Genomic DNA, 27,926 nt, shown 5'->3' with positions numbered 1-27,926 from the left:
AAAAGATTTAGAGAGTCTGAATATAAAGCCTTGCTAAGCAGTTATTCAAATCATACTTATCAAACAAATGAATAAATCTCGAGTGAGAGTCAACAGAAAGCCAAAGAACAAGATTCTCAATAATAACAATAATACTAATGATTAATAATAATAGAGCAGCTATCTCGTAATATCGCAGGGTCACGCCCCCAGCGGAAGGCAGGTGCCAAACCGCCGAGCAACCCGGGCGTCCCATATTCTGTCCATTTTAGAGATGAGAACACTGAGGCCCAGAGAGCGTCAGGAACAGTCCCACCGGCTCCCGCGGCCGCCTCCAGCCTGGCACCGAGCGGACGTCCAGGAAGGGACGCAGCCCCGCCCCGCCCCGCCCCGCCCCGCCCCGCCCCGCCCCGCAGGGGGTGGGACTGCGGCGCCGCGCGTGGTGGGCGGGGCTGCCCGCGGGGGCGGGGCGGGGCCGGGCGAGGCCTGGGGCGTGCGCGCGGCCCGGAGGACCCTCCCGCTGGGCGCCCGGCCGCGCGGCGGCGGCTCGGGAGGGGCGGGGCGGGGCGGGGCGGGGCGGGGCGGCCGCGCGGGGGGCCCTGACGTCACCGGGCCCTCGGCCCCGCCCCGCCGCGGCTGCTGCAGCCGAGCCCGCGAGCGAGCACCGCCGCCGCCGCCGCCGCCGCCGCCCGGTCGGGAACGCAGCGCGCGCGGCCATGGCCTCGGGCCCCGCGGGTAAGCGGGTGAGCGGGCGCGGGGCGCGGGGGCGGCGGGAGGGCGGCCCGTGCCCCCGCCCCCAGCGCTCGGCTGACCCGCCGTCCCCCCGTCTCGTCCCACAGAGGCGGACACGCGGCAGAGGCTGCTGCGCACTGTCAAGAAGGAGGTAGGTGCCGGGGGTGGGGTGGCCGGGGGCGCGACCCTGCGGAGGGAGCCGCCGGAGCTCCCCCGGGGGAAGGGTCTCCAAAGGGGTGGGGGCCCGTGGCAGCGGGGCGGCCACCTGAGCTGTGGGGCTCACCTGGTAGGACTGGAGGCGGGTGAGTTGGGGGTGGGGGCCTCAGGTACGGGGTCGATGCTTGGCTGCTGTGTGTAGGGGCGGACGCAGCGGGAGGGCCGCCCCCGATGGGGCACACCCGGGCGTGTCTGGGTAGGACCCCCTCTTGTGGAGGAGCAGGTGGGTGGGTCTCATTAAGGGGAGGCAAGCACCTGGGGGCTGACTGGACTTACTGGGAGGTGAGGGGCTGGGTAGGGCTGCAGAAGGAGGACCAGACTTCGGGAAAAGGGAACGGTTCACTTTGGGTAACACCCCCCATCTCCCCTTCCCCACAAGTCTCAGTCCTTAGAGCCGCCCCCAGGAGCTTGGGGACTCCCTCCCCGAAAGTCCCTGGTCATTGGGTTGCACCATCTGTGGGCCTGTGCCAGGGCGTCTTGGCAGGCGAGTTCCCCTCGCCCACCCCTGCCCACCCCTGCCCACCCCCCCACCCCCGACACGCAGTAGGGTGCGAATCAGGCAGGGTTCACCTGCCCCTCCGCCCCCTTCACTCTCCTTGGGGCCAGCTGGGAGCCCAGTCTAGCCTTTAGCGAATAGCCCTCGACTTCCCGGAGAGGGGCGAACCTGCAGTGGTGGGTTCCTGGGGAGCATGTAGATGCCCGGACTGTGTGTGGAGCACGCTCACTCCTGTGTGGGCGCCGACATGTGCTGTGAGTGTGTGTCTGAGGCTGTCTGTGCATCTGCCTGGAGGTAACCAAGTGTGTCTCCGTATTGCGTGTACATGTGTCTGTGTGTGGATCTGTTTTTGTGAGTATGGTGTGTGACCGTGTGATGCGTAAGTCTCTGCGTGCGTGAGTGAGGCTGCGACCAGGTATGTGTGACTGTATGTGTGTGTGCTGCCCTCCTTATGCTGCCTCACATCCCTCACCTGGGACCCGATCGCTGTTGAGCGGCATCACCTCTGTACCTTGAGTCCTCAGCCCGAGATCACAGATGGCTGTAGACCTTGGGGCTGGCCTGATTGCGTGTGTGTGTGTGTGTGTGTGTGTACGCATGCGTGTGCACACACGAGGAGGGTGTCAGCCTGGTGTCAGCACTGAGCACCCAGAAGCCCCTCCCTGCATGGTGGCAGTCAGCCATCAAAGACAGCCTGGAAGAGGGGACCTGTGGCTGCCCCTCCCTCCTCAGAAAGCATGGGCGCATGTTGTGCGTTGGTCTCTGTGTGGCATGTCTCGTGTTGTTCAAAGAATCAGCTCTAGAGCTAGTTGTATATTCTGGCATTTCTGAATAAGGATCCGTAATGAGGGATGTGGAGTTCCTCAGAAAGGCCCAGAACTTTTCAGTTTGGCCCTCTTAGAGGCATTGTGGGACCTGAAGAAAGCTCTATCTAGATAGACCATCTTTCCAACAAAACCTGCACACCTGCAATTTTCTGATGACTGAGTTGGTGGAGGGTGTCTTATAGAAACTCTCTCAAAAGCCTTCAGGTTAAAAGCCTGTAGTCTCTTTGTTCATTGTTTAAACCTAGATGTAATTTGTACTCCCCGGAGATTGTCACATGGAATGGCTGTGTTTTCTTTTCTTTTGAAGCGTTTAGTTATTATTCATGAGAGACACACAGAGAGAAGCAGAGGCACAGGCAGAGGGAGAAGCAGGCTCCCTGTGCAGAGCCTGACGCAGGACTCGATCCCAGGACCCCGGGATCAAGCCCTGAGCCAAAGGCAGACACTCAGCCACTGAGCCACCCAGGCATCCCTGGAATGGCTGTTTCTCAGGAAATGGCTTGCTGGTTCAATGGAAGGGGTCTACAGGTAGAAGAGCCTGGGAGCAAGGCGTCAGGGAGGGCAGTGCCTCTCGGTATCTGCTTCTGGGCAGGGCTTCAGCTGGGCCTCTGGCCTGGTTCTGCCAGGAGCTCCCTTGGTGCCCTGGACAAGTCCTTTCCTCTCTCAAGGACTCAGTTTCCACAGCTGGAGAAAGAGGCATTGGTGCAATGCTCCTGGAGGTCCTACCCATGTCAGTCTAGTTTGGAATATCGGCAAGCTGTGGAGGACACGTTGCCTCCAGTGACCAGAGTTGTCAGCTTGCATCCTCTGTCCTGGGAGCAGCCGAGTTTGGGGCTTAGAATGAGCTTTCTGCCTGGCCTAAGGCTGAGGCCATCACTTGATCAGAGGGACCCCTTGGCATCCTGCTTGGTGCCTGAAGGGGTCAGGGACAGAACCTCGCAAGTTTGGGCAAAGGTCCTTGACCCTGGATCTGCAGTCAGAAGGCAGGTTTATAGCCACAAGTTGGTGGCTGATTCTAAATTCTGCATTTCTCAGGGCACATCATTTCAGTAATCAGAGTTTCCATAGAGTGGGTACTATTCTGTGCCATATCCTGTGTACACGGTGACTTTATGAGGTGACTGAGGCTGCCCCCATTTCATGGACAAGGAAACCAAGCCTGGAGACGAGGTGTGGATTGCTCAAGAGAACACAGCCAAGAAGGTGCAAAGCCGGGGACTTAACCCCCCAGATCTGTCTGACATCAGAGCCAGGCTCTTACCTCTATATCCTAAACGTGCTCATCCGTGTCTCCACGGCACCACAGTCTCAGCTGTGGATGGAATGATTTCCATCTTACAGAGGTGAAAAATGGCCCAGACGGGATAAGTGATTTCTCAAGGGCACAGAAGCAGTCAAGGGAAGACAAGTTCAAGTCTTCTATGAACCCCTTGTTCAGCATGGGTGCCCCTAAGGGCGTGGCGATGAGTCCATGCCCCACCAAAGCAGACCTCCTCTCTCCTTGCCTTCCTCTGCCCACCTCTTGGGAGAGCATCTTGTCCCAGTATCAGAGAGCCAGTCTTCAATGGAATGGTGGAGGCAAACTCTTTGCCTAGAAATCTGGGAGTCAAGTCTGCTCTTCCTTCTCTTCATCTTTTGGGTTCAGAGAAGTCACATCCCTGCCTGTCACAGCCTCATCCAAAGGTACCTCCCGTCATTCTTCCTGGAAAGGGTGGCTTAACAGTCAGTTTCTTTCGACAAGGTTTGCAAGCTTGGGCTGAGCCACAGAAGCCAGAAAAGCCAGCAGCGGCTATGGGGCTGGAAGCTCTGTCCTGTGCTGACTCTGGGAGCCAGTAGGACTCAGAACCATGAAGCAGGTCAAGAAGGAGCATTGGGCTCACCCAGAGCTGGGTTCAAATTCTGACATGTTTATTTACTGAAGGGTGTCTGTGTGCCAGACACAGGACTGGGCTCTGCGGATGCAGCAGTGAATAAGAGAAGTCCTGCCCTCATAGGGCTGACATTCCCATTTTGGTACACAGATCCTGATAGACATTCTGAGTGTAATTCAGAGGATTATGATAGCCTTTGCACCAAGGTATGAAGGAGAGGTACTCGGCACCACAAGAACATACAACAAGGTTAAGGTGGCCCAGGAAGGCGCCCTGGAGGAAGTGATGTTAAGAAGATACGTGAAGGATGAGCACACCTTTAAGATGAAGGCAGGAGGTGGGAAGACAGAGGGGAACCATTCCTGGCAGAGGGAACTGCATATACAAAGACTTTGTGGCTGGAGGGAGCACGGTGAACTTGAGTGATGAGAGGACTCTGAAGTGGCTGGAGGACAGAGAGGAAGGAGCATGGTGCCAAATGCAGAGGGGCAGAGCAGGAGGTCCTATCCTAAAAGCACAGGGAAAAAGGATGGGGAGGACAGGAGCTAGGTGGAGGAAGAGGGCGGAGCTAAACTTGATGGCTTGTAATTGCACAGCCTTAGTGGGGCATGTGTCTGTATCTTCACAAGGGTTTGAGTTTCAGTTTATTCCCAGTGAGGATGAAGATCACTTGTCAGGATAAGCGATGTGAAAACACCCACCACATTAGCCTGAGCTGCCTCTGGGCAGGCATCTTATTTTTTCTGTCTCCCCAGTGTCGCCCAGGAGATAGGGTGGCCTGGGTGAGATTTCCTGCAGTTAAACCCAATCAGCTCTATTCTGGCTCCACCCTGGCTCGCTTTGCCCTCCCCTCCTTTCTCCTCCCAGCCTCCAACCCTTAATTTTGTTTTGGTTCCCAGAGTGGCAGCTGCGGGGACTGGCTTCTTGTTGCCATGACGACTGCCATTAAAGGAGCCAGCCACTTGAGCCAGGTTGATAACGGAAGCCAAGTGACTAACTGCCTTGTTTTCTTGCCTTGGGCTAGGCCTGGGAGGCCTCTTAATTGGAAGAGACAAAAGCAGGTGCTTGAGGGCAGGAGGACAGACCCCCGGGGGAAGGAGGCAGGGGGATGAGGCCAGTGCTGGAGAGGAGGCTCTTGTGGACCTCTGCAAACTGGAGCTGGTATGAGAGCTGCCATGGGGAGCCCTTGCCACAGCGGCTGAGCTGGGCGCGTTTGGGGAGCTGTGCCTTCCAGCCTTGGGACAGGGTAGGGGTGTGACGGGATGGTGGAGGAGGGTTTCACATCCTAAGAAGATTGGAGGAAGTGAGAGAATCAACTGATGTTTCTACTGAGAGCCCTGTGGTGCTTCCACTTGGATCTACTTCTTCTCAATAAAAGAGGGGCAACAGTTTTGCCCCCCAGGTGAGGTTGCTGGACAACGTATAGGTCATCGAGTTAAATTCGAATTCCAGATAAACAGAAGTAAAGTGCCTAGTGCTAAATCTGGCAGCCCTAGCCCAGGGGACATTTGGTAATGTCTGGAGCCATTTCTCGTCAAAAACGAGGGTGTGACTGACATCTAGTGGGTAGAGTCCAGAGATGCTGCTCAACCTCCTGCGATGCAGAGGACAGCCCCCCTCCCCACCCCCACCCCCACCAAGAAGTGTCAGCCCAGACTGGCACTGTGGTTGAGACGGAGAAACCTCTGTGCTGGAAAACTCCTTCACTTCTTCATGACGGCCCAAGGAGGGAGGGTACTTGTCTCCTTCGCTCCATAAAGGAGGAGCTGGAGGCACAGAGGGGTTAAGCAGCTCACTTTAAGGTCACACAGCCAGTCTGTGGAGAAGCCAGGATTCAAATCCTGCTTTGTCAGCTCTGAAGGGTGGCCTCACAGAGGTCCAGCAGAGTCCCTGGAGACATGGCTTGAGGTCAGGTGTATGTAGGGGAAGAGATGGGGCAGCAAAGGCCCGCTAGATGCACCCTGCTCGGGGCTTTGCTCCATTAGACAGCAGGGAGCTGTAGAAAATTTATGAGCAAGGAGGGTCTTGTTTGGACTTGGACTTCAGAAAGTATCAGCTGGTAACAGGGTCCAAGATGGAGCTTTTTGCCACTTCTTAGAAGAAAGCTTCCTCCTTTCTTTCCTGCCTCCTTCCTTCCTTTCCTTCCTTTCTTCTTTCCTTCCTCTCTATCCCACCTCCTCTCCCTCCTTCCATTCCTGACGTTTTTTGCTGCCTCCTTTCTTCCAGGAATATTTATTGAACATCAACTATGTACCAGGTGCAGCTCTAGGAACTGTAGAAAAGGTGCAAAGCGGCATCCCTGCTCACATGCTCTCATGAAGCATAGGATCTAGTTGGGGGACAGATAGATAAACAATAAATATATGCAGGCACCCCTTGGAGATATCGTGGGTTCAGTTCCAAGCCACCAGAAGAAAGCAAATATTGTGATAAGTCAAGTCAAAGGAATTTTTTGGTTTCCCAGTGCATGTAAAAGTTGTGTTTACACTATAATGTAGTCTATTAAGTATGCGAAAGAATTATGTCTAAAGAAAATAATATAATTATTATTATATCTTTAATAATATAATCATCTTAATCTAGAAATGCTGTGTTATGTCACATATTACAATTATATTAATTTTATCTTTATTTTATTGTACATATTGTATACATGTTTTAAGGGGAGTGGGAGGTGAAGGCTTCCAAAAAAAACCATTTTACTGCTAAAAAAAATGCTGACCATCATGAGTTTTCATAATCACTGATCACAGATCACTATGACAAACATAATAATAATGAGAAGTTTTGAAATATTGTTAGAATTACCAAAGTGTGACACAGAATCAGGAAGTGAGCAAATGCTATTGGGAAAATGGTGCTAATACAGACTTGCTTGATGCAAGATGGCCACAAACCTTCAATTTGTAAAAAGAAAAAAAGAAAAGAAAAACAAAAGTAGTGTCTGAAAGTACAAGAAAGCAAAGTATGCCTGTATTAGAAGTCACAAATGCTGTGAGGAAAATAAAGCTAGAAAGTGGGTGGAGAGTATCTGGGTAGCTCAGTGTTTGAGCATCTGCCTTTGGCTCAGATCGTGATTGCGGGTTCTGGGATCAAGTCCTGTATCAGGCTTCCCGCAGGGAGCCTGCTTCTCCCCCTGCCTATGTCTCTGCCTCTCTCTGTGTGTCTCTCCTGAATAAATAAATAGAAATCTTAAAAGAAAAGAACGAAAAGAAAAAGAAAGTGAGTGGAGCGGAATGGGCAGTGCTTTCCAGAGGAGGTGGTCAGGCATGGCCTCTGATACTATGACATTTGAGCAGAGACCTAAAGGGAAGGAGGGAACCCTGCTGACCTCTGCAGGAAAGGTGTTCCTGCCAGAGGGAACAGCATAGACAAAGGCCCTGAGTCAGGAACGATGAATAGCAAAGAGGTCAAGGAGCCTGGAGTGGAGTGAACAGAAGGGAGGAGGAGACAGGTCAGAGAGGGAGCAGGAGGCCATTCCTGCAGGGTCTTGTGGCCCCCCCGGAAATGAGACGGGACCCGTGGGAGAATTTTGAACAAGGGGAGAAGCATGAATTCATCCACGTTGCCGACTGCTCTGGCCACAGCCGAGCAATAAATGCAGGGCACAAATCGGGGGCACAGAGTCTTTAGGCAAGAGAAGAAACTTCGCTGTTCTCTTCTGAGCTTTCAATTCTTAGGCTAGAAACCACAGCGCCTTACTCTGCCCCACTCCCCCACTGGCCAAATAGGGGTTCCAGAAATACTTGCCAGTCAAGTAGATGCAGGAATACTGGGTGTGGATATTTTGGGGTTCTCTGATGCTTATAGGGTTGACTCAGATCAGTTCACGTGTGTCGTGTTTTCAGGCTTAAGCTGGCAGAAATTCTCCTCGTGAATAATGCAGCCACATCCGTGCGGTGTGTTTTGATGCTTTTTTCAGGTCTCTGGCAATGCGGCTTCCGGGAGCTTCTGCTAGCGCAGGGCCTGGGCTTCAGCATCCTGGTTTGATGTGAGGAGGGTGGCAGGTGGGGCCTAGCTTTCCGGCTGGGTTATGTCTCCTGTGCGGTCTGGCTGGGTCTTCCCTGCAGTAACCTCATGAAGGGCTCCGGGAAATGGTAGTGTAGCATTTGTTGCTGTTCGGCAGGTAGGAAAGGGCATTTGTGCACCCCAGTGGGACACCCCACTTGCTGGCTGCAGACCCCAGGATGGGAAGTGAGGACACCAAAGTCCTTGTCCCAGCGCTGCCCCTAACCACCTGTGGCCGCCTGCAGTTTCCTTCTGCCTATGCCATTCTGCTTTCCAAGTGGACGCAGTTGGACAGCTCCAGGATTCTAAGAACCTCAAACCATCAGATTTGGCCAGCATCCCTCCCCGAGAGCCAGGTCTCTCGCATTTTCTCAACAAGGAATTTGCCAAGTCTGTATTTAAGACCTATTAAAACTCGGTCACTGATAAGACCATCTGGGAATCTTCGTTCTGGTCAGGAAAAGCAAAGGCTCAACTAAAGGCATTCTAACAGGGTAAAGATTTTTTTATTTCTTAAACAGTATTTACTGAGCATCTTATGGTGATGGCCTCATTTAATTGTTATGAAGCCACACAAAGTGGATAAAACACTGTCCCTTAAAGGTAAGGATAGCGACACACGGGAATGGGAAATAAGTCACCAAAGGTCACCGACAGTGTCAGTGGTACAGCTTGGATTCTGGCTCTGGAACCGGGCTCCGCATCACTCCGGAGCTGAAACCAATGACCTATCACATATGGTGATGAGCTCCTCTGAGCACGTGGAGTTGGCAAAAGGTCCAGGCTTTGGAATCGGACAGCCTTGTGTTCCAAGTTTGAGTCCTGCCATTTAGTGGATGCTTGGACCTTTCCAGCTTTGGTGTCCTCGTGCATCAGGTGGCGAGGGTATCCTGTACCGCGCAGCACTGCTGCGATGCTATCACTGCCAGGTATTCACCAGTATTTATGAAGGGACCAGGCAGAGTGCTTGGCTTACCCATTTAAGAGCAAGATAGAAATCAGTCGCAGAAGGACATTGTGCTGCCCTGTCTGGTCAGTCACATGAACTTGTAGATGTTCTCAGTGTAGGATCTTGCTCTCTTTGGGTAAGCCCCAGGCTGGGGGTGCTGCTGCCACAGGAGCAGTGCCGCAGACTGGGAAGAGGGTATTTGTTGGGGTCCAAAGGAACGAGCCCTTGAGAGGGGGTGGGGAAGGCTGAGTCTTGCCTGGCTGCCTCAACATCCTGAGGTGGGCAGTTGGATCTTCCCTCTGGGTCTGCTTATTCATTGGCCTCGTGGCAATAATCCCTCAGCTGAAGAAATTCTGACGCCCTAGTGAGCTTGCGGGTCTTGTCACTTAGCCACCGCGAGGCCCTGGATGAGCAGCTAAGTGCTGAAGGCCAGGGGGAGGCAGTGTACTTTTCCTTGAGTAGTAGAGGAAGACAAGAAATAAATAGATTTTTGTGCTTTTTCATTGGACAAACTTGAAAGAACTCAGTTTTGTAAAGGACAATAACCGTTCCTTTGGCAGTGAGTCTCCTACTTAAAAATCAGAGGATGGAAGCCTCAAGACTTGAGACTTGATGATACCTGGGACCTTGACTAGATTCTCCTTTAATTTTTATTATTTAGTAAATTACGTCTAATTAGTTAGAATTATAGCAACTATCATGCATTTCTTTCCTTCTTTTTGAGAACTAGACATCTTTACAACCACCATTTATTAAATGCTGCTCTAATTTGCTTTGTTTGATCTCATTTAGTGCACAAAGTGAGCTTCCTATAGAGCAGGTACAAATAGCAACTCTTCTTTACTGATGAGAGAAACTGAAGCTCAGGGAGGTTAAGAAACTGGACCAAGGTCACACAACTGAGAAGTAACACGGCACGGTATTTTAGCCGGCTCCACCCATTTCAATTTGGACGATAACTTGCTAACAAAGCCAGCTCGAACAACGAATAAATATATGAAGATCAAGCCAAGAGGGAAAGAGAGCCTTAAGAAATCGACGTTGTGGTTTCAGGGGTTTGGGAAGTTTGGAGTGAGGCCAGCTTCAGGTACAGCTCTATCCAGGGGTTCCAATGATGTCATCAGGACCCTCTGTGTTTTCTGGTCTCTGCACTGATTTTCTCTGTGCTAGCTTTCTGCTTTGCTGGTCTCTGTGGGGAGGGAGAATGTTGCCCAGCTCTCAGGTTACAACCTGCCAGCTTGGCATCAGCAGACAGAGAGCTTCGCCTTCCCCCCCCCAACCCCCCTGCTGTGGTTCTCCTGGAAGATTCAGGATTAGGTTTCATTGGACCTCCGCCCCAGTCACATATGGCTTTTGCGCCAATCACTCTGGGACTCATTGCTTAGATCTGTCAAGCTGGAGGGATGCTGTGGGGTCAGCCCAGTGAGAGGGAGGGAGGGGACCCAGAGGAAGTCCAGGTGACATGACCAGGCAGGGACATGGGAACGAACTAGGCAGACAAGACACAGATGCCTGCCTGGGCAGGGTGAGGGCCCCAGCATCTGGAGCTCAGCCCCGCGGTGCGGAAGTGACCTCCTGGGTGCTAGGTGTCTGTGGGATCTAGGGGCCTGGGCAACCCTGAAGTTATGCAGACACTTTGTACTTGTTGTAGGGAGAGAGTATCCTCAGTACGTCTCTGAGGTCCACAACCCCAAAACCCAAATGCGGTTCAGAACCGCTCAGCAAGATGCTGGAATTTGAAGATGAATACAGTTTCCCCGATCTCGGCTTGCTCAGAAATGAAATGCTCCCTAGTTTGTAACCCAGTGAGCCCTCCAAAAACAACCACCCCTAACAACAATCATAATTAGCATTTACCGGGCACCTACTGTGTTCCAGACCTGCACCATCCAATTGGAGCCACTAGTGTTACATGTTTATATTTAAAGGAAGTAAAACTCAAATAAAAAAATCCTGTTGCTCAGTTGTCCCAAGTTTCAAGTAGCCGCATGTGGCTAGGGATCCCGTTTTGGACATTTTAGGCACAGAGCATTTTCCAGAAAGTTCTGTTGTGTCCTAGACATTGTGCTAAGTGCTCTACATCCATGAACATATTTCAGTCTTAAAACAGCTCAGAGGGGTAGGTCCTATTTATTATCCCTTTTTATAGAGGGGAGTAAATTGAAGCACGAAGGAAGTGAAGTGACTTACCCAAGGCCACACAGCTGGTGAGGGAGCAGAGCCAGGGTACTCACCCAGCCCTTGGATGTGATGCTTGGCTGCTTTTCCTCCCAGTGTAGGCTAGAGGTGGCTAATGTGTTTTCTGGCTCACCCTGTGCTGTTTGAAGCAACCATCTGGAATTCGTGTTCTTATCTCCTGTAGCTGCCCAGACCCCCAGAGAGAATTGAGGCCGCTCCAGCGTCTGTGCGTGCCTTCCTGATCCACAAGGCCCGTGGGTCTGAGGAAGTGGGGCGTGTTGCCAGGGGAGCCGCCTCACACAGCAGCAGAGCACCCAGGAGAGGGCTGGCCGGTCTCCAGGGCGTGGGCTGGGAATGTGAGACACGCAGGCTGTTTTCTCCGGGAATGGAGGGGCGGGGGATTGACTGTCTTCACAGTTCCATCATCTCCCTGAGTGGCTGTGTGCGGGAGGTGTAGCTGGGGGGACCTTTTTGCCAAAATGCCCCCAGGTGAATGCCCCAGAACCAGGCCCTTGCGTGACCTTCTCGTCAGGGGGTGTCTGAGCACCTGTGCAGGGCACCTGTGTGAGGGAAACCCAATCTCAGCGCCCAGAACGCCCTGCTTCCAGGTCAGGGCAGGTTGGCCAGTCCCTATACTCTGAGGGAACGATGCGTGGTGCCTATTTATAGCATCCCAGAAAAGGGTTAACTGGGGCTGTCCTAGCAGCAGCCCACTGAGAAACAGGCTTTTGCTTCCCTTGTAAGGCCCACAGCCATGTTTAGGGCAGGTGCTAAGAGGGAAGACTTTGCTAGCACTAGGACTCTGAAGATCCAGGTGCCATGGCTTCATCACCTATGTCCCCGCCCCCCCGCTCTCTCCCACAGGCACAGATGGGGCTGCAGAAGGACCGTCCTGTGTCTCTGCTTTCATTATCCATCTGTGTGGATGTGGAGGGCAGGGTGGAAGTGTGTGGGTGGGAGGGTGGGGCAGGGCTGTTCTGGAACCGTGTATGAGAGAGAGCAAGAGTCCAGGAGAGGAAGCTTTGATCCGTTCACCAGCGGCTACTGGGCTCTCGCTGTGTGCCAGACGCCTTCAGACCCCTTCTCTGAGAAGGCCCCAGCCCTGTGCAGGCTGCGATGGGCTGAGGGCAGGGAGGAACCCATCTGGAAGGAGGCCCTTTGCCTATGTGCCGGAGCGTTGGGATCCCTGCTGACATCCTACAGTAGCAGCAGAGCACAGACAAGATATTTCCTTTTTTACTTTCTTCTTTTTTAATAATAGACTTTATTTTTTATAGCACGTTTAGGTTCACAATGAAACTGAACAGAAAGTACTGAGATTTCCTATACATCTCTTTATCTGCCCTAAAAATCCTCTGCGCTCTGCTGTTCATCCCTTTCTGCCCCCAACCCCTGGCAACCACTGATCTTTTTGCCGTCTCCATGGTGTTGCTCTTTCCAGAATGTCCTGCAGCTGCATTTGGACAGCATGTAGCCTTTTCAGATTCTTTGGTTTCAGTAATACGTGTTTCAGGTTGAAGGTTTCCCTCTTGCTACCATGATTCTCCATTGGAGACCTATGTGCAGAGGGGAGAGGGAGCTGGGTGGTACTGGGCACACCTGGGGAGGTCAGTGGTGAAAAGGTTTGGCAGGGCAGAGGTGGACCTGGCTGGTGCTGCAGGGCCAGGACTTCAGGAGCAGGGAGTTGGCCACCTGGGACTCCGAAGCTGGAGATGATTCAGATCCCAGCCTCTTCACGGACCAGATGGTCTCCATCCCTCCTAGCTCAGCTGCCTCATTGGGAAAATAGAGTAGTAGCAATGGCACCCACATGGCATGCTTGTTATGAATCTTTGGGGCTCATGGATGTGAAGCACCCACGTAGCTTGTGGGATGCACCAGTACGTATTGAATGAATAAATGAACCTACTGTGTGCCAGGCTCAGTGCAGGGCAGATGGTCGTGGGTTCGAGTCCCCACTCTGCCACTCAAAAGCCATGTGCACGGGTAGCCCCGGTGGCGCAGCGGTTTAGCGCCGCCTGCAGCCCAGGGCATGATCCTGGAGACCCGGGATCGAGTCCCACATCAGGCTCTCTGTGTGGTGCCTGCTTCTCCCTCTGCCTGTGTCTCTGCCTCACTCTCTCTCTCTCTCTCTGTCTCTATGAATAAATAAAATAAAATCTTTAAAAAATAAAATAAAAAAATAAACTTAAAAAAAAAAAGCCATGTGCAAAAAAAAAAAAAACAAAACAAACAAAAAAAGCCATGTGCTCTTGGGCAAGTATTTGACCTCACCAAGACTCAGTTTCCTCATCTGTAAAAATATGCACCCACACCCATCTCACCTAATTACCCTGAGGATTCAATAAAATAATGCCCCAAGCATGGTGCCAGGCTCAGCGAACACCTCATAAATAAGTGTGTAAAGCACTTACTGTGCGGCTACCACTGTGTTAAATGCTTTTGATGTATTATCTTATGCCTGTGAGGCAAATACAGATACCCATTTTACTGATGGGAAAGATTTGCCCAAGATTCTGTGCAAGAGCTGGGGTTTGAATTCTGGAAGTTTGACTCTAGAGCCCAGTGCTCATAGCTGACCATTGGAGCTTGGAAGTGGAGGAGGTCCCATCAACTTTGCCTAGGGGGTGGGGGGTGGGGGTGGCTCGGGAAGGAGGGCAGAGGACACCTTAGTGAGTCCCAGAAGATGCAGTGGTTTTGCCAGAGCTGGAGATGGAGGTCGGAGTGGGTGAGGATATCAGGTGCAGGGGACTGCACAAAGCACAAAGCAAAGGCAGGGGTGGGAATCCTACAGAAGGAATGGCACAAGTGACCGAGCTGGGCGTGGGAAGGGGCGGGGAGGGGACAGGATGTGGCAGGAAAGGAAGGTAGGGCCCCATGGTAGAAGCAGTCACAGCTCGCAGCCCTGTTCCAGGCCTTCCCAACTCACCTCCTGTGCGCCCCCTCCCCCATAAGAAATTAAAAAATAAAAAGCCGCCAGCTATTTCCATGTCGTGCCTTTCCCTGCCACATTGTCCTTCCATCTGTTCCTTCCTTTGAGCTCTAGGGTGGCTGGGGGGGGCGGGGGCAATTGCAGGGGCAGCATTTTCCTCCTCTGGTTTAGAGTTGGAGAAACCAGAGAGTTCAGTTCTGTTTGTACCTTAGATCTTGAGCATCACCTCCTCCAGGAAGCCCTCCCTGACCGCTAGACCTACCTCATCAGCTCAAGTTCCTTTGTTATTCTCCAAGAACTAAATTCTTTTGCTGCAGGGAACTGGCCTACTTTTTTGTTGTCATGTACCCATTTGTTGTACTTGGTTAGTATCTGTCTCTGTAGACTGCCATGTCCACAAGGGCAGGGATTCTATCTGCTCGTCATCTTGTACCAAACTCCTAGGAGGTGCTCCATAAATGTTAAGTGAATGAGGGACAGCTGTGGTTCTTGTGAAGGGAAGTGCTGGGAAGGCAGGTGTTGGCAGAACATGGAAGAGGTACATTTATCCCTGCTTGGGTATGGAGAGTCCAGGAAGGCTCCCAGAAGGAGGTGACACCTGGGCTGAAGCCTGAGTTGCACTTAGCTAGCTGCAGCATGTCGGGAGGGACCCTTGGCAGAAGGCATATGTGGGCAAAGGCACACCCACGGCTGGGTCTGAGGGCCCGCGGTCCGAGGCGGGGCTGGACATGCTGGCCTGCTAGGGCATGTGCATCTCGCCCTCAGCATCCAGGAGGCCCACCCGGGAGGCAGAGCTGACCTCTGCTCATTCCCCTCTCCTCCTCACTTTGCCCAGATGCTGCGAGCTATTTTTAAAAGTCACCCTGAAGGCGGTCCAGACACCCTAAATGAACCGGCCTTTCCACTGTGAGTTTCTCGCGGCCGGGAGAGGCAGGGGGCCTCCATCTCATTAGCTCCTGCTGGCTCAGCATTACTCACCCAGCTGCACTGCCGGGCGCCAACCACCCGGGACCCCAGCTGGGGTGAGCTGTGCTCTGAGCCAGCACCAAGGCAGCAGGACTTGGAGGAGCAGGTGGCAGCTCGGCTGGTTTTTATTTTGGCCTAATGTGAGCCACAGGCACAGTGCTGGGTGCTTTATGCCAGGGGTCCCTGTGGCCAAATCCAGCCTGTGTGTGCACTGCCCTTAAGCCAAGAATGGTTTTTACATCCTAAAAAGGGGTGTGAAAACGAGAAAGGATGGGACATAGACGGTATGTGGCCTGAAAATAGGTTTGACAGATTTAGCAAATAAAAATTCAGATCGCCTGCTGAAATTTGAATTTCAGAAAAACCAGAGAATCTTTTAGTATAAGCCTGCACAGTATCTGGTACATACTTAGACTAAAAGAAATTCCATATGTATTTGAAGTTTAGATTTCACTGGGCAGCCTGTGTTTTTATCTGGCGGTCCTGCTGTAAAACCTGAAGTGTTTGCTCTCTGACCCTTCACAGAAAACGTTTGCCCACCCTGGCCTTGAACACAGAGCAAATGAGATCAGGTGCCAGAGGGCCTTAAAGACACTGGAACCAAACCTGATGAGCATGAGCTGCTGGCGTGTGTTACTAATATAATCAGAGTGATCGATCACCCAACATAGATTGAGCACCTCCTGTTTGCCCAGCGCTGTCCTAGAGATGGACAGTACACACATAAGCGTGCAGGTGTATAGTGAAAGTCAGGCCGTGATAAATTCTAAGCAAAAGTATACAGCAGCAGAAGGGGGTAGAGAGTGACATGCATGAAGCTTTTACACTGTGTGGTTCTGAGCTCCTGCTCCCATTCTGAGCGCTGTGCATGCTTTTTTCATGAAATCTGCACATAGCAGCCCTGACAGGTGGTATATCATCTCCATTTCACAGATAAGGAAACTGAGGCCTGAGGTCATCCAGCCAATGGCAGAATTGGAATTTGACCTGAGCCTGGTGACTCCTGATCTCCTATTCTTACTGGCTTTACTAAGGTGCCTCCCTTTATAGGATGCCAGCTGTATTATGCTGGGTCCTGTTAGAGGCCCTCTGCTGATACTTTCCATAATCCTTATGGGAGCCTTGCACGCTGGGCTGTATTATTCCGATCCAGGCATAAAAGCGGTGAGCACGGCACTGTGTGGAGAGGCAGCCGGGAGTAGTGAGTTGATCTGGAACCTAGCAGGGTTCCAGGTGGGCCGCGTGAGGCTATCTGGGTATCAGTGGGCAGGTGGCAGGAATGGGGTGGGGAGAAGGCACGGCAGGCCGGGGAGCCCCCACGAGTCCCGTCTTCCTGCTTTTCGGATTGGCCTCGGTTTCCCTGCCTGCCTTCCTCCTGAGATTGATTACTTCTCCTGTGTGCTATTGAAATATTTGCAGGTGGAGGGTGGGAGGGCGGGGCTGGTTCCTGAATTTGCAGGGTGGGGCTGACAGGGGTTGATGGTCTGAGATCCCACGAGCAGGGGTGGGGCCAGGCCACTGCCCCAGAGGCCAGTGAGGTCCTAAATAGCCCCTGGATGGGAAGCTGGGGTAAGTGCATCGAGCTGAAGGGCCCCATAGCTCACACTCATGAATATCTACTGTGGGCCGGCCCTGAACTAGGCAGTCCCTATCCTCTAAGACTGGCTCCTGTTTGTAGAATTCCTACCATGTGCCAGGCACTGTCTCCACAGGGCTCTTGCAAGGCTCCCGTTACCCAATGAGGCAGGGACACTATGATCATCCACCCTATTTGACAAGTGAGGAAGCTTGTCCAGCATCATGAGTGGTCAAGGATTCGATGTCAGGTCAGTGACTCCACATTCTGGCTCCTAGCCTCTCCACTGCCTCCTAACATCCTGTCGTTAGAGCTAACAAGCTGGTTCTGAAGGAAGTGAGCTCCCCATCACTGGGGGAATGCAAGCAGATGTTGGAGGACTCCTTAGAATGGGTGCTAGACAGGGATGAAAGCTTCCTGACCACTGTGACCTTTGAGGTCTCCCTGCCCTGAAGAGGCCCCCACAGGACATGGGTGGCAGAGTCCGGTCCGGGTGACTCAGGACTCCTGACTTGCAGTTAGTGCTTCTTTGGTCTCCATGTTGGGCGAGACCTAGGAATCCCTTTCTCATAGGTTTCTCAGCACTTTGGGATTTTAGAGGGCCTGACCCCTTTCTGGGCAGGGCTGGAGGCATTGCTGACTGTGAGACCTAAGTTCAAGAGGTCCTGACCATGCCCTTTCCTGGTTTTGTAACCTTAGGGCAAATTGCATAAACTCTTGTGAACCTCAGTTTATGCAGCTTTAAAATGGGGATGATGATGTTCCTGTGAGGATTAAACAAGGTATTCTGTACAGAGACGCCGGCACATAGTAGGTGCTCAGTAAACATACTCTCTCACTCTAAGCTGGGCAATAACAAAAGCATTTTGTTCAAAATGGCCTCCAACTTCTGCTATGAGACAAAGTATTTGTTAGAATAAAGGCCCTGGGTCTGATCGTGCCTCCTCTGCATGACCTGGGGTGGTTATCGAACAGCTCCCTGCCTCAGTTTCCCCATCTGGGAAAAGGGAATAATTCAGTAATCCACTTCATTTGGGTTGTCACGCTATATACAGTTCCAGGAACACAGTGAGTGCTCAAAAAATAAAAAATGGCAGCAAGCTTTAGCATCATGAAACTTCTACTATGTCCTAGCCAGGCCTGCCCTTTTGCAAACAGCAGCCCATTTAACCGTCGCCCTGGACACGAGGGGTTGAGCCGGGATGCAGATGGAGGTCTGTGGGCCTCGAGTCCCAGCGACCACAGCCACTGCCTCTGTGCTGCCTGAATCACACATGATCCCAGGGCTGAAGATTAGAGAAATCACAGAGGCTGGGGAGGGGCCGGGAGGCCACCTGCCACTGCCACCATGCCCAGACCACCCCGAGGTCCCTCACATCTGTCAGCTTTCACAGCCGACTGAGTCCAAGCTCATGCCTGGCGCCTGAGAAGGGAAAGGTGGTTGAACTGAATTTCAGAGGCCTTCTGTGGCCCTCTCCCTCACCCCCACAGGTCTGGCCAGTTCCCTGGGGATGGGGCCCGCCCTCGAGGGTGTGGGTCACAGCCTCTTCCTGCAGCCCTTGCTCTCTCCTGGGAGGCTCTCAGGGTCCTTCCCAGGGAGACTTCCGCCCCACCCCGCTGCCTTTTTAATTTCCTCTTCTGGCCTCAGGCTGGCAGCCTGTTACTAACTTCTGGAGACGGGTTCTAGCCCACAGCTGGGAGCCAGCAGAAGTGGGGGGCACCTCACTTGTCAGGGCCCCTCCCCAGGCTGAGCACTACCCACTACCCACGGGTGCTGCATTTGCACCTCCACCACCCACCCCACCCCAGATCCATCCCCAGGACAAGAGTCCTGGAGCCAGCCTTCCCTGGGGATTGCCCTTCCTGAGTTTCAGAGTCCACAGCGATAAACGGACAACCTTCTCCACTCTGCAGAGTTTGGACTTGAGACAGCGCGTGTGTCCAGTCTGGGTAACGATAGGAAACAGAGGATTCCCCCAAACGGAGTACAGTAAGGTGAATTTAATAAAGGCACTACTGACCAAGGCAGGGTGGGGTGCGCCAAGGATGCAGCACCCTGTGGTGGTAATAGTGAGGAAGCCGCAACTGTTACCTCCCCTGGTCTGACATGGGGCCCAGGAGAGGTGGCCAGAAGGGGCTGGCTGTGTGGGGAAGGTCCCAGACAGGAGCCGTGACTGCTGAATCTCTTCCTAAGGATTTTGGGACAGCTTCCTGTTTTCTATCCTCTCGCACCTCCTGCTGCCATCTGAGCTTGCGTGCGATTTCCTTGGAGAGCTTGATAAACATCCTGGAGTTGCTGATTCCATGGGTCGGAGGCCAAGCATTTGTGTCTCTACCAGGTCCCACCTGGTGCTGGTGCTGCTGGCCCTGCTGGGCAATGTCACATTTGCCCTGTGCCTGTCTTAGCTTGTCCTACCTTTTGGCTCATTGGAGTGAAAGGTCGTCCTGGGCAGGACTGTTTGACTCCATCCCTGCTGCTCTGTGCCCTCAGTGCGAGGGCCTCCTGCCGAACTGCATTCATGAGCATTTGAACTGTTTACGACGACGTCTCCCTGTTGACTGTTGCTCACATGTGTGCATGCTTTGGCTTGGCGGTACCTGAGTGGAGGCCATTGTGGAGATGGAGGTCAGCATGCAGGCTTATTTGGGTATGCCTTTGGGATTGACACCCGGGGAGCAGAGTGAAGCAAGCAGGAGAGGGCCAAAGGAGAAGATGGGCCACGGGGCTTTCATGGAAGCGCCACGGCGAGTTCCCAGGGAGCTTTGTGGCCCTTCAAAGCTGTCCCAAGCTGGGGCGAGGATGCCAAATCTTCAGGGCCCGCCTGCTCCAGTCTCTGGGTGAGGGCCACCCTGGGAAGCAGTGAGACCTTGGGGCAGGCTCTCCCTGTGGCTGAAGTAGTCCCCTGTCCTCTAAGGGACTGGCAACCCCTCTAAGGGTTCTCCAGCACCCCCCTAAGCAGCCTCCAGTCCTGAAGGGTTCTGTGGGGCACACTGTGATACCTACCATGTGATCAGCTCTTGTCCAAGGGGCCAAGGAGGGGCCAGTAGCCTTCCCTGGACTCCGTGCCCCAACCTGGAAAGCCCTTTTGCTCTCCCTCAAGCACACAGGAACCCCCCCTCCCAAGAACTCTGCCCATGGTTTTTGCCAACAGCGGACTTCTGAATCTTAGTTTTGCTGGGCCAGGCCATCATGTAGCAGAGAGAGGCCGAAGCCCCCAGACTCCACCCCGGCTTAGGCTGAGCTGGGAAATAAGAGCACCAGTGTTGCTATGAACCACAGACAGTGGTTAGGGGGTCCTCCCGGCCTTCTGGAGAGAGGGAGAGTAAGAGGAAGGGGTTGTTTCCTCTGTTGTGTCACGGAGGGCGGTGACCCCAGTAAGTGCATCTGACCCCTGTTTCTGGAGTGGAGTGGAGTGGGCAGAGGCTCCCCTTGGAGTCAGATTGCCCAGCGTAGAAACCTCAGCAGGATGACCTTGGATGTTCTGACCTTGGCTAGGTAGTAACCGATACCTCTGCATTTCATAATTTTCTTGTGAATGAAGTGGGTGGTAGGGGCCACCTGGGAACCATGCTGTGGGGATTATGTGGGGCTTGCCGCGTGCCTCTGCTCAGACTGGCGTAGCAGAACACCACAGATAGAGTGGCCTAAACAGACCTTTATTTCTTGCAGTTTGCCAGCTGAGAAGTCCGAGGTCAAGGTGCTAGCAGATTCAGCTCCTGGTCAGGGTTCTCTTCCTGGCTTGCAGGCAACCACCGTCTCACTTTGCTCTGATTTCTTCCTCTTCTTTTAAGGACACTAGGCCCATCCTGAGGCCCTTGCCTTCAGGACTTTGTGTAACCCTGATTACCCCCCCCCCCCCCCCCGAGGCCCCACCTCCAAATACCATCACACCAGGAGGGGGAGAATAGGGCTTCAGCATGTGACTCCATAATACCATGTGTGCTTACCACAGTGCTGTGCAAGTGTGTGTAAGCTAGAGCAGCATTATTATTTTCAGAGACAAGCCATTGGCTGAAACTTCTAGAGTAGCATCAAGAGCCTGGGTTTCTGCTCCTGCCTCCTGTACACTGTGTGACCTTGGGCTGGCTGCTTAGGCTCTCTGATCTTCATTCTCATAAAAATAGGCCCACCCCGCACAGGGCTGAGGAGAGGGTACAGTGAGTTAATACAGGTAAGCCTAGGGATCCCTGGGTGGCGCAGCGGTTTGGCGCCTGCCTTTGGCCCAGGGCGCGATCCTGGAGACCCCGGATCGAATCCCACGTCGGGCTGCCGGTGCATGGAGCCCGCTTCTCCCTCTGCCTGTGTCTCTGCCTCTCTCTCTCTCTCTCTCTGTGACTATCATAAATAAATAAAAAAAAAAAAATTAAAAAAAAAAAATACAGGTAAGCCTAGAACTCATTCACTCGTTCACTTATTCCTCCTCTGGCAGAGAAGTGCTCCGCTGGGGGGATGAGGACGTGGAGCGTGATGGTGAGGATGCTGACGGTGGGTGTGTCCGTCTGCCCCGGCTGCCATGACAAGCTACCACACCCGGGGGGACCTGAATGCCAGATATTTACGTTCTCACACTTCTGGAGGCTGGAAGTCCAGTATCATGGTGTTGGCAGAATTGACTCCTTCCGACGTCTGTGAGGGAAAGCTCTGTTCTGGGTGTTCTCGTACATGGCCCTCTTCTCCCAGGATGGCGGACTCTTCCCTCTGTAGTGCTCTGTGCTCAGACTTCCTTTTATAAGGACACCAGTCGTACCAGGTGAGCGCCCACCCTAATGACCTCATTTTAACATAATTAGCTCTTGAAGACCTTGTGGACAAATAGATGACATCCTAAGGTACTCGGGGTTAAGGTTTCAGCGTATGAGTGGGGGGCAGGGATACAGTTCAGCCCCTAACATCAGGGAGGCCACAGTTTGCAGGCTCTGAGGCAGATGAGGCCCTGCCCTCAGAGCATTTATATCCCAGAGGAGGGAGACGGTACGCAAAGAAACAGGACAGGAATAGTGTAAGTACCCTGAAGGAACTGTAACGAGGAATGGATGGAGTCACGGGGAGGGCTGTCTCAGATAATGGGGTCAAGGAGGGAGATGACATTTCGTGTGACATCTGAAAAGTGCAGAGCAAGCACCCGAAAAAATGCTTCAGGAGAATGTGAAGTGTGGAGCTCTTCTAGGCCACAGGCCTCAGACTTAACAGAAGACGGGGTGAGGAGGGTATGAAAGGAAAGCAGTTATCAAAACACTGTGGACGGCCTGAGAAGCCCAGGAGGAGCGACACAGCCCTTTGGGGTGACCACACCCGGGTCGCATTTGGGTCTCCCGTCCAGCTGCCTCTGCCTTCCAGGTGAAGCAGATCATGGAGGAGGCCGTCACACGGAAGTTTGTCCACGAGGACAGCAGCCACATCATCTCCTTCTGTGGTGAGTCCGTGGCCTGTGGCCTTGAAAGTGGCTTCTTTCTCTATGGGCTGACCTGGGGGAGTGGCATCTTTGTGCAAGCAAGGGTTCTTAACTGCTTTTTTGCTTTGTAACTCCAACGTTATTTTCAGATTTCCAAGGGGCCCCATTAGGGAATTTGGAAATACAACAATGTCTCCAGAAGACATTAAGAATGGCCCCCGTGCAACCTACGAAGGGTTAATCACTGTTGATGCCGGAGGGCCTGCTTTCCCCTCTCAGTTCACAGCCACCAACCCACACCCCTAGTGATGTGGGTCTCGCTTCTGAGGAATGGCTCCATCTGAGGAATGGCTCCGTGCCCCTTCCCCCGCCCTGCCTATGGCTGTTGCTAAATAATGGGAGGGGATGGATGGGCTTTAAAAATTCAGGGAGTGAGGAACCATCACACCGTCCTGAGGGATCATGTCCAGCTGGCTCAGCGCAGGAGGCAGGCCCAGGGCTCAGAGCATGACTCAGACGTCTCTCCTTGAATCAGCTTTGCTTGCAAGGCTCCAGAAATAACCATGCTGCCAGGTTCTTACTATACTTCCACCTCGGTTACAGGCTACAGACGCAGGTTTTGCGTGTCCCCGGAGTCAGGATTCTGTTTCTACGTATCAGTGTGTACGTATAAGTGGGGGAGTTTCTTTCTCCCTAAAAACCTTTATTATTTCATGACTGGCATGTGTTGGGGTGAAGGACGTGCTGTAATCCCCCTCTCGTGGCCTTGGTCTCATAGAGAGGCCCGAGCGAGGAGACCTGACTGGGCCCTCGGCTTCATCCAGATGGCTGGGCGTACCACCTGTGGGAACACACGTCATGACCTGGGAGCCTGCTGACGTCAGTTTGGGCCCTTTGCAGCCAGGCCGACCTGGGTTCACATCCCTTCTCTGCCACTTGTGTGTTGGGTGACCTTGGCAAAATTTTATGTTTTTTGAAGTGAGATCTGTTTAAGCTACATATATATGTATATTTATATACTTGCATATTTATGTATATATAGAGGAGTCTGTATGCACATAATTACATGAACGTGTATGTATATGAAAGGACACATACACACAAATGTAAATATGGGAATGTATTTACCTATATTTTTTTCTCCCGGACATCTTTATTTGCAAAGAAAATAATCGGCATGCCCATTTCAAAATGTGCTACGATACCTACCCATTAAAGACTTAGAGGAATAGAAAGTGATAAAAATCACAATAATCCTCTAACTCCAGCCACAGTTTGGGATGAGGGAAGAAATGTGATGGCACTGAGTAAGGCCTACAGGGTCTCCCTGAGGGGTCTCTGATCCACCGTTCCTTAGGATTCATTGTCAGAAAGAGTCAACCAAGCTGCCAATACCTGGATAGTTACTTAACTTCTTGAAGTATAAATGGATGAAAAGTGTTGTGTGTGTAAGCAAAAATGAAGGTGTTTAATAGATGCTTATCCAGACTATTTTAAGCCCATAAGCAAATTAGGCAATAAGTGGACATTCATTCAAAGCCAAGCAATTACTGGGGCACCTGGCTGGCACAGTTGGTAGAGCCCACAACTCTTGATCTCAGGGTTATGAGCTCAAGCTCCATGGTGGATGTGGAGCCTATTTTAAAAAATTAATTAAAAAAATAAAAGCCAAGTAATTGCTAACAACAACAACAACAACCCAAGACAAGAAATTAAACCAGAACTTCTCAGTATTTGTCCTTGCACACAACATGACCTTGGCCGGGCTCTTAACCCTTGGACTGTTGGCGTTCTCCTTCTTTGGAGTGACGGCGACTAGCACACTCACTTCGTGGGCTTTTTCCACCAGGATTGAGTAAGCTAAAACTACACACTGGTCTCACTGTGTGAGATAGAAGGTAGGAAAACACTAATAGAGGCCTGCTGAAAGTACCAGAAATAAGATTGGGGTCATCAGAGTGGCCTCCACAGGGACTGTCTCCCAGCAGGGAACACTAAGTCCCAGAAATGGAAAGTGATTTGCTTGAGGTCACACAGCAAGTTAGAGGTAGAGCCCAGACTACCACCCAGGGCAGACATAGACACGGGAAATGATGAGTGAAGCCTCTCTTCAAATCCTTCATGGAGACACAGGTGTTGTGAGCACACCATGGGCTCAGGTCTGGTTTTTTTTTTTTTAAAGATTTATTTTTATTTGTTTATGATAGACATAGAGAGAGAGAGAGAGGCAGAGACACAGGCAGAGGGAGAAGCAGGCTCTATGCCGGGAGCCCGATGCGGGACTTGACCCCAGGACTCCAGGATCGTGCCCTGGGCCAAAGGCAGGCGCGAAACCACTGAGCCACCCAGGGATCCCCCTCAGGCCCAGTTTTGAATCCCAACTTGGTCACTTTTTTCCAGGTGGCCCTGGGCAATTCGGTTTGCTTCTTAGAGCCTCAGTTTTCACATCTGAAAAATGGGGATGGTTGTCCTTTCTTCCTTGGCTGTGGCAGAGGGAGAATGAGATCTGTAACGCTAGCTGTTACTAGAATCACAGTAGTGACGTTTATGTCACTTTTATCTTGAGCCCAGACAAAGCTCAACAGTCCTGTGGTCTGGTCCCTCCTCTCTCCCTGGCAGGAGCAATAGCTAATGTTCCTAAAGCACTTACTGTGTACTGGGCTCTGTGTGAAGTGCTTTCCATGCATTTTTTCCACCTCATTCTAACAGCAACCTTTTAAGATGCACATTCATGCTCTCCCCACTTCTCAGATGAAGAAACTGAGACACAAGGAGGGGAAGTAGTTGCTGGAGGTCACACGACTGCTTAGTGTCTGGGAAAGGATGTGGGCAGATAGTCTGACCTTGGGCAGCGAGCATAGGTTAACTCCTCAGCTGTCTTGCTCCCTTTCGAGGGAGTGGAAGGGAGAGAGGCATATGCGGTTTTCCCATGTGAGGCTCTCATGAATTCTGAGATGCTGGGCCCGCAGCTCTCCAAGGCGCCTCTGTGTGACTGAAGTCCTGGGCTGGGTGCGTGGGAGTGTGGGCAGGGCAGGGCCTACTGACTGTCATGTCCCTACAGCGGCTGTGGAGGCCTGCGTCCTGCATGGGCTGCGGCGGCGGGCGGCTGGCTTTCTGTGCTACAACGAGATTGCAGCTCTCTTCATGAAAGTGGGCAAGAACTTCCCGCCGGCCGAGGAGCTGAGCCACAAGGTGCAGGACCTGGAGCAGCTGATTGAGAGCACGTGAGTATGGAGCATGGGGTATGGGCAGGGCACGCCCTGCAGAGGACAGTCCCCCTGACTCCACGTTCCTCCCTGAGCTCTGCAAGAACCCATGCCTCCTGCCAGTTCCTCTCTCCGGTTTCCTTTCTGCTCCCCAAACCTGCCAGATTGTTTCCTACCCCAGGGCCTTTGCACATGTTCTACCCACCACCCGGTTCCCATACTTCATTTTCTGTGGCTAGTTTCTTGTCATCTCAGGCTTTGCCCCAGTTAAGGATAAATTCCAACCCTCACCCAATTTTTCTTTTAGATCACTCTATTTACTTACTTCCCTGTGGTTATCACCACCTCTAATTACTCTTTCATTTGTTTCCTTGATTCTTGTCTATCTTCCCCGCTTAACTCTGAACTCCTGGGAACAGGCAACTAACATCTGTTACTCCCCATCCCAGTGCCTGGACAGTGCCTAGAAATGTTCAAGACACGATTGTTGAATGCATAAAGTGGCTTTTGGGAGCCAGACCCCATTCTGAATGCAGGAAGACCAAAGTTTAATCAAAGCAGTATGGTCTCTGTCTGCATGGACCAGGTGTCACATTGAGGCCACCATTGAAGGGGAGCCTTGACTTCACTCACATGTCTTAAGAGCTGATTATGTTTGCTGGGGGAGGCTCATGGCCTGAGTATGTGTACCTGAGCACCTTCCACCAGAGCCTCGCCAGAGTCCTAATTGTTCAGCCAAAGCCTTGATCTGGAGCCTGGTCAGGGATGCCAAATAGGTTTCAGCTCCAGTTGTTGCTAGAGGCTGCCCAAAGGACCTTGTTGTGAAAGATTCTAGAGCTACTCTTGGGTTTCACAGGAAAGAATGCTCAGATTGATTAGATGGCACGAGACAGGAGAAAGAAGCACGCATGCCATGTTTGCCTTCTCTGCCATGGGTGTTCCTTCCACTTCACTGGATGGGCAATGGCCCTTGCCTTGCCTTTCAGGCCATACCAGCCCAGAGCTGCTGGCCAGAACTGTGTGATGGGCAGGGCTGTGGATTTTACATTGCCAACTCCCATTAGGAATCCCAAGTGACTCCTCAGCCACTTGGTTTTCAGGTGTCTTCCAGTCCATCTGCTAAATTTCCAGGTGTTTGCTGAGAACTTCTTAAAGGGGTGGATGTCCATCGGCCTTCCATGATATTGGGAGTGACTTTCTAATGGAGGAATTAGAGATACCCATGCCAGTTGGTAAGGGAGAGCCATTCCTTCATTCATGCAACCACTTATCCATGACAGGGAGAGGGGAGAGAGGGGGAGGGAAGAGAGAGAGAGAGAGAGAGAGAGAGAGAAGAGAAGAGAGAGAAGAGAAGAGAAGAGAAGAGAAGAGAAGAGAAGAGAGAGAGAAGGGAAGGGAAGGGAGGGGGAGGGGAAGGGAAGGGAGGGGGAAGGGAAGGGAAGGGAGGGGGATGGAAGGATAGGGTAGGGTAGGGTAGGGTAGGGTAGGGAAGGGTTTTCCCATGTGAGGCTCTCATGAATTTTGAGATGCTGGGCCCACAGCTCTCCAAGGTGCCTCTGTGTGACTGAAGTCCTGGGCTGGGAAGGGAAGGGAAGGGAAAGGGAAAGGAAGGGAAGGGAAGGGAATCACTATGAGAATCCGGCTTACCCATCAACAGTGTATGAAAGTGTATTTCCCTGCATCTTCATGCTTGTTGGGTATTATGATTCCTCCAACTCTTTGCCCACTTGCCAGGAGCAATAAGGGCTCTTTTGTTGTTTTGGTTGCCATTCCCTTCATTTCCTTGAGAGGTTGCTGTTTGCATATTGGTCCTGTTGGATTTCCTCTTTTGTGAATATTCATCCTTCTTCTTTACTGGTCTTGAAGGTGAAATCAGATCCAGGGCCTCCAGGAGAATGTGCGGAAGCTGCCGAAGCTGCCCAACCTGTCCCCACTAGCCATCAAGCACCTGTGGATCCGCACTGCCTTGTTTGAGAAGGTGCTGGACAAAATTGTGCATTACCTGGTGGAAAACAGCAGGTGAGCCAGAAAGACCAGACGCCTGGGTGTGCTCTGCCGCCACCTGCTGGCCTTCTTGGAAATTGCGCCCTGTTGCACAAAGCACCTTTTGTTTCTCCCCCTTGATATGCACTTGACTTGGAAGAAATTACATGAAGGCCATCTGGATGTTCGTCTCCGAATTAGCCTAGTTTAGGACCTTGGGACAATTCAGGTGCTTACTGGCAACGCCGGATCTCCAGATTAGGAGTGGGGTGTAGGATCCTGCAATCTTAGGCATCTTTCTTCTCCCATGAATTAAGCCTACTGTCTTCTTACTAACCATGGCCCTAGAGGAGTCATTTAGCTTCTCTGTGTCTCTCCTCTCATTTGGTAAGTGGGACAGGGATCGCTGCCATTCTGGAGAAGAGGTGAGAAGGGAAGATAGTGAGTCCACAGCATTTTGGAAATTTATAATGATACTTTCTTACATTTTTTTTTTCTAGCTCAGATCAACTTGGTGTAAATGTTTTGTAGTATGAGCCCTCTTGGCAAGCATTTATCCATCCATTCATTCTTCCAACAAATATTTAATGAGCACCTAGCAAGTGCCAGGCACT

General features: G+C 52.2%; 1 protein-coding gene across 9 annotated transcripts in view; it reads left to right on the top strand.

Annotated features, from left to right (window-relative positions):
• Positions 1 to 611: 611 nt before the first annotated feature.
• Positions 612 to 27,926, top strand: part of LOC140597377 (small G protein signaling modulator 1-like) — a 75,302-nt gene continuing 47,987 nt past the window's right edge. For 8 of the 9 annotated variants that reach the window (XM_072745632.1, XM_072745634.1, XM_072745637.1 and 5 more), the window contains exons 1-6: positions 612 to 714; positions 819 to 862; positions 22,069 to 22,144; positions 22,727 to 22,786; positions 25,185 to 25,347; positions 27,196 to 27,348. In XM_072745632.1, the coding sequence (XP_072601733.1) occupies positions 696 to 714; positions 819 to 862; positions 22,069 to 22,144; positions 22,727 to 22,786; positions 25,185 to 25,347; positions 27,196 to 27,199 (366 nt within the window). In that variant the 5' untranslated portion in view covers positions 612 to 695 and the 3' untranslated portion in view covers positions 27,200 to 27,348. The remainder of the gene's footprint in view (positions 715 to 818; positions 863 to 22,068; positions 22,145 to 22,726; positions 22,787 to 25,184; positions 25,348 to 27,195; positions 27,349 to 27,926) is intronic. The other variant, XM_072745640.1, reaches the window with a different exon arrangement.

This window comes from Vulpes vulpes, unplaced genomic scaffold (genome assembly GCF_048418805.1).
Source record: "Vulpes vulpes isolate BD-2025 unplaced genomic scaffold, VulVul3 u000000698, whole genome shotgun sequence".
NCBI classification, from domain to species: Eukaryota; Metazoa; Chordata; class Mammalia; order Carnivora; family Canidae; genus Vulpes; species Vulpes vulpes.
The sequence above is the reverse complement of the archived record's forward strand: the minus strand, read 5'-3'. Positions and strand labels throughout refer to the sequence as shown.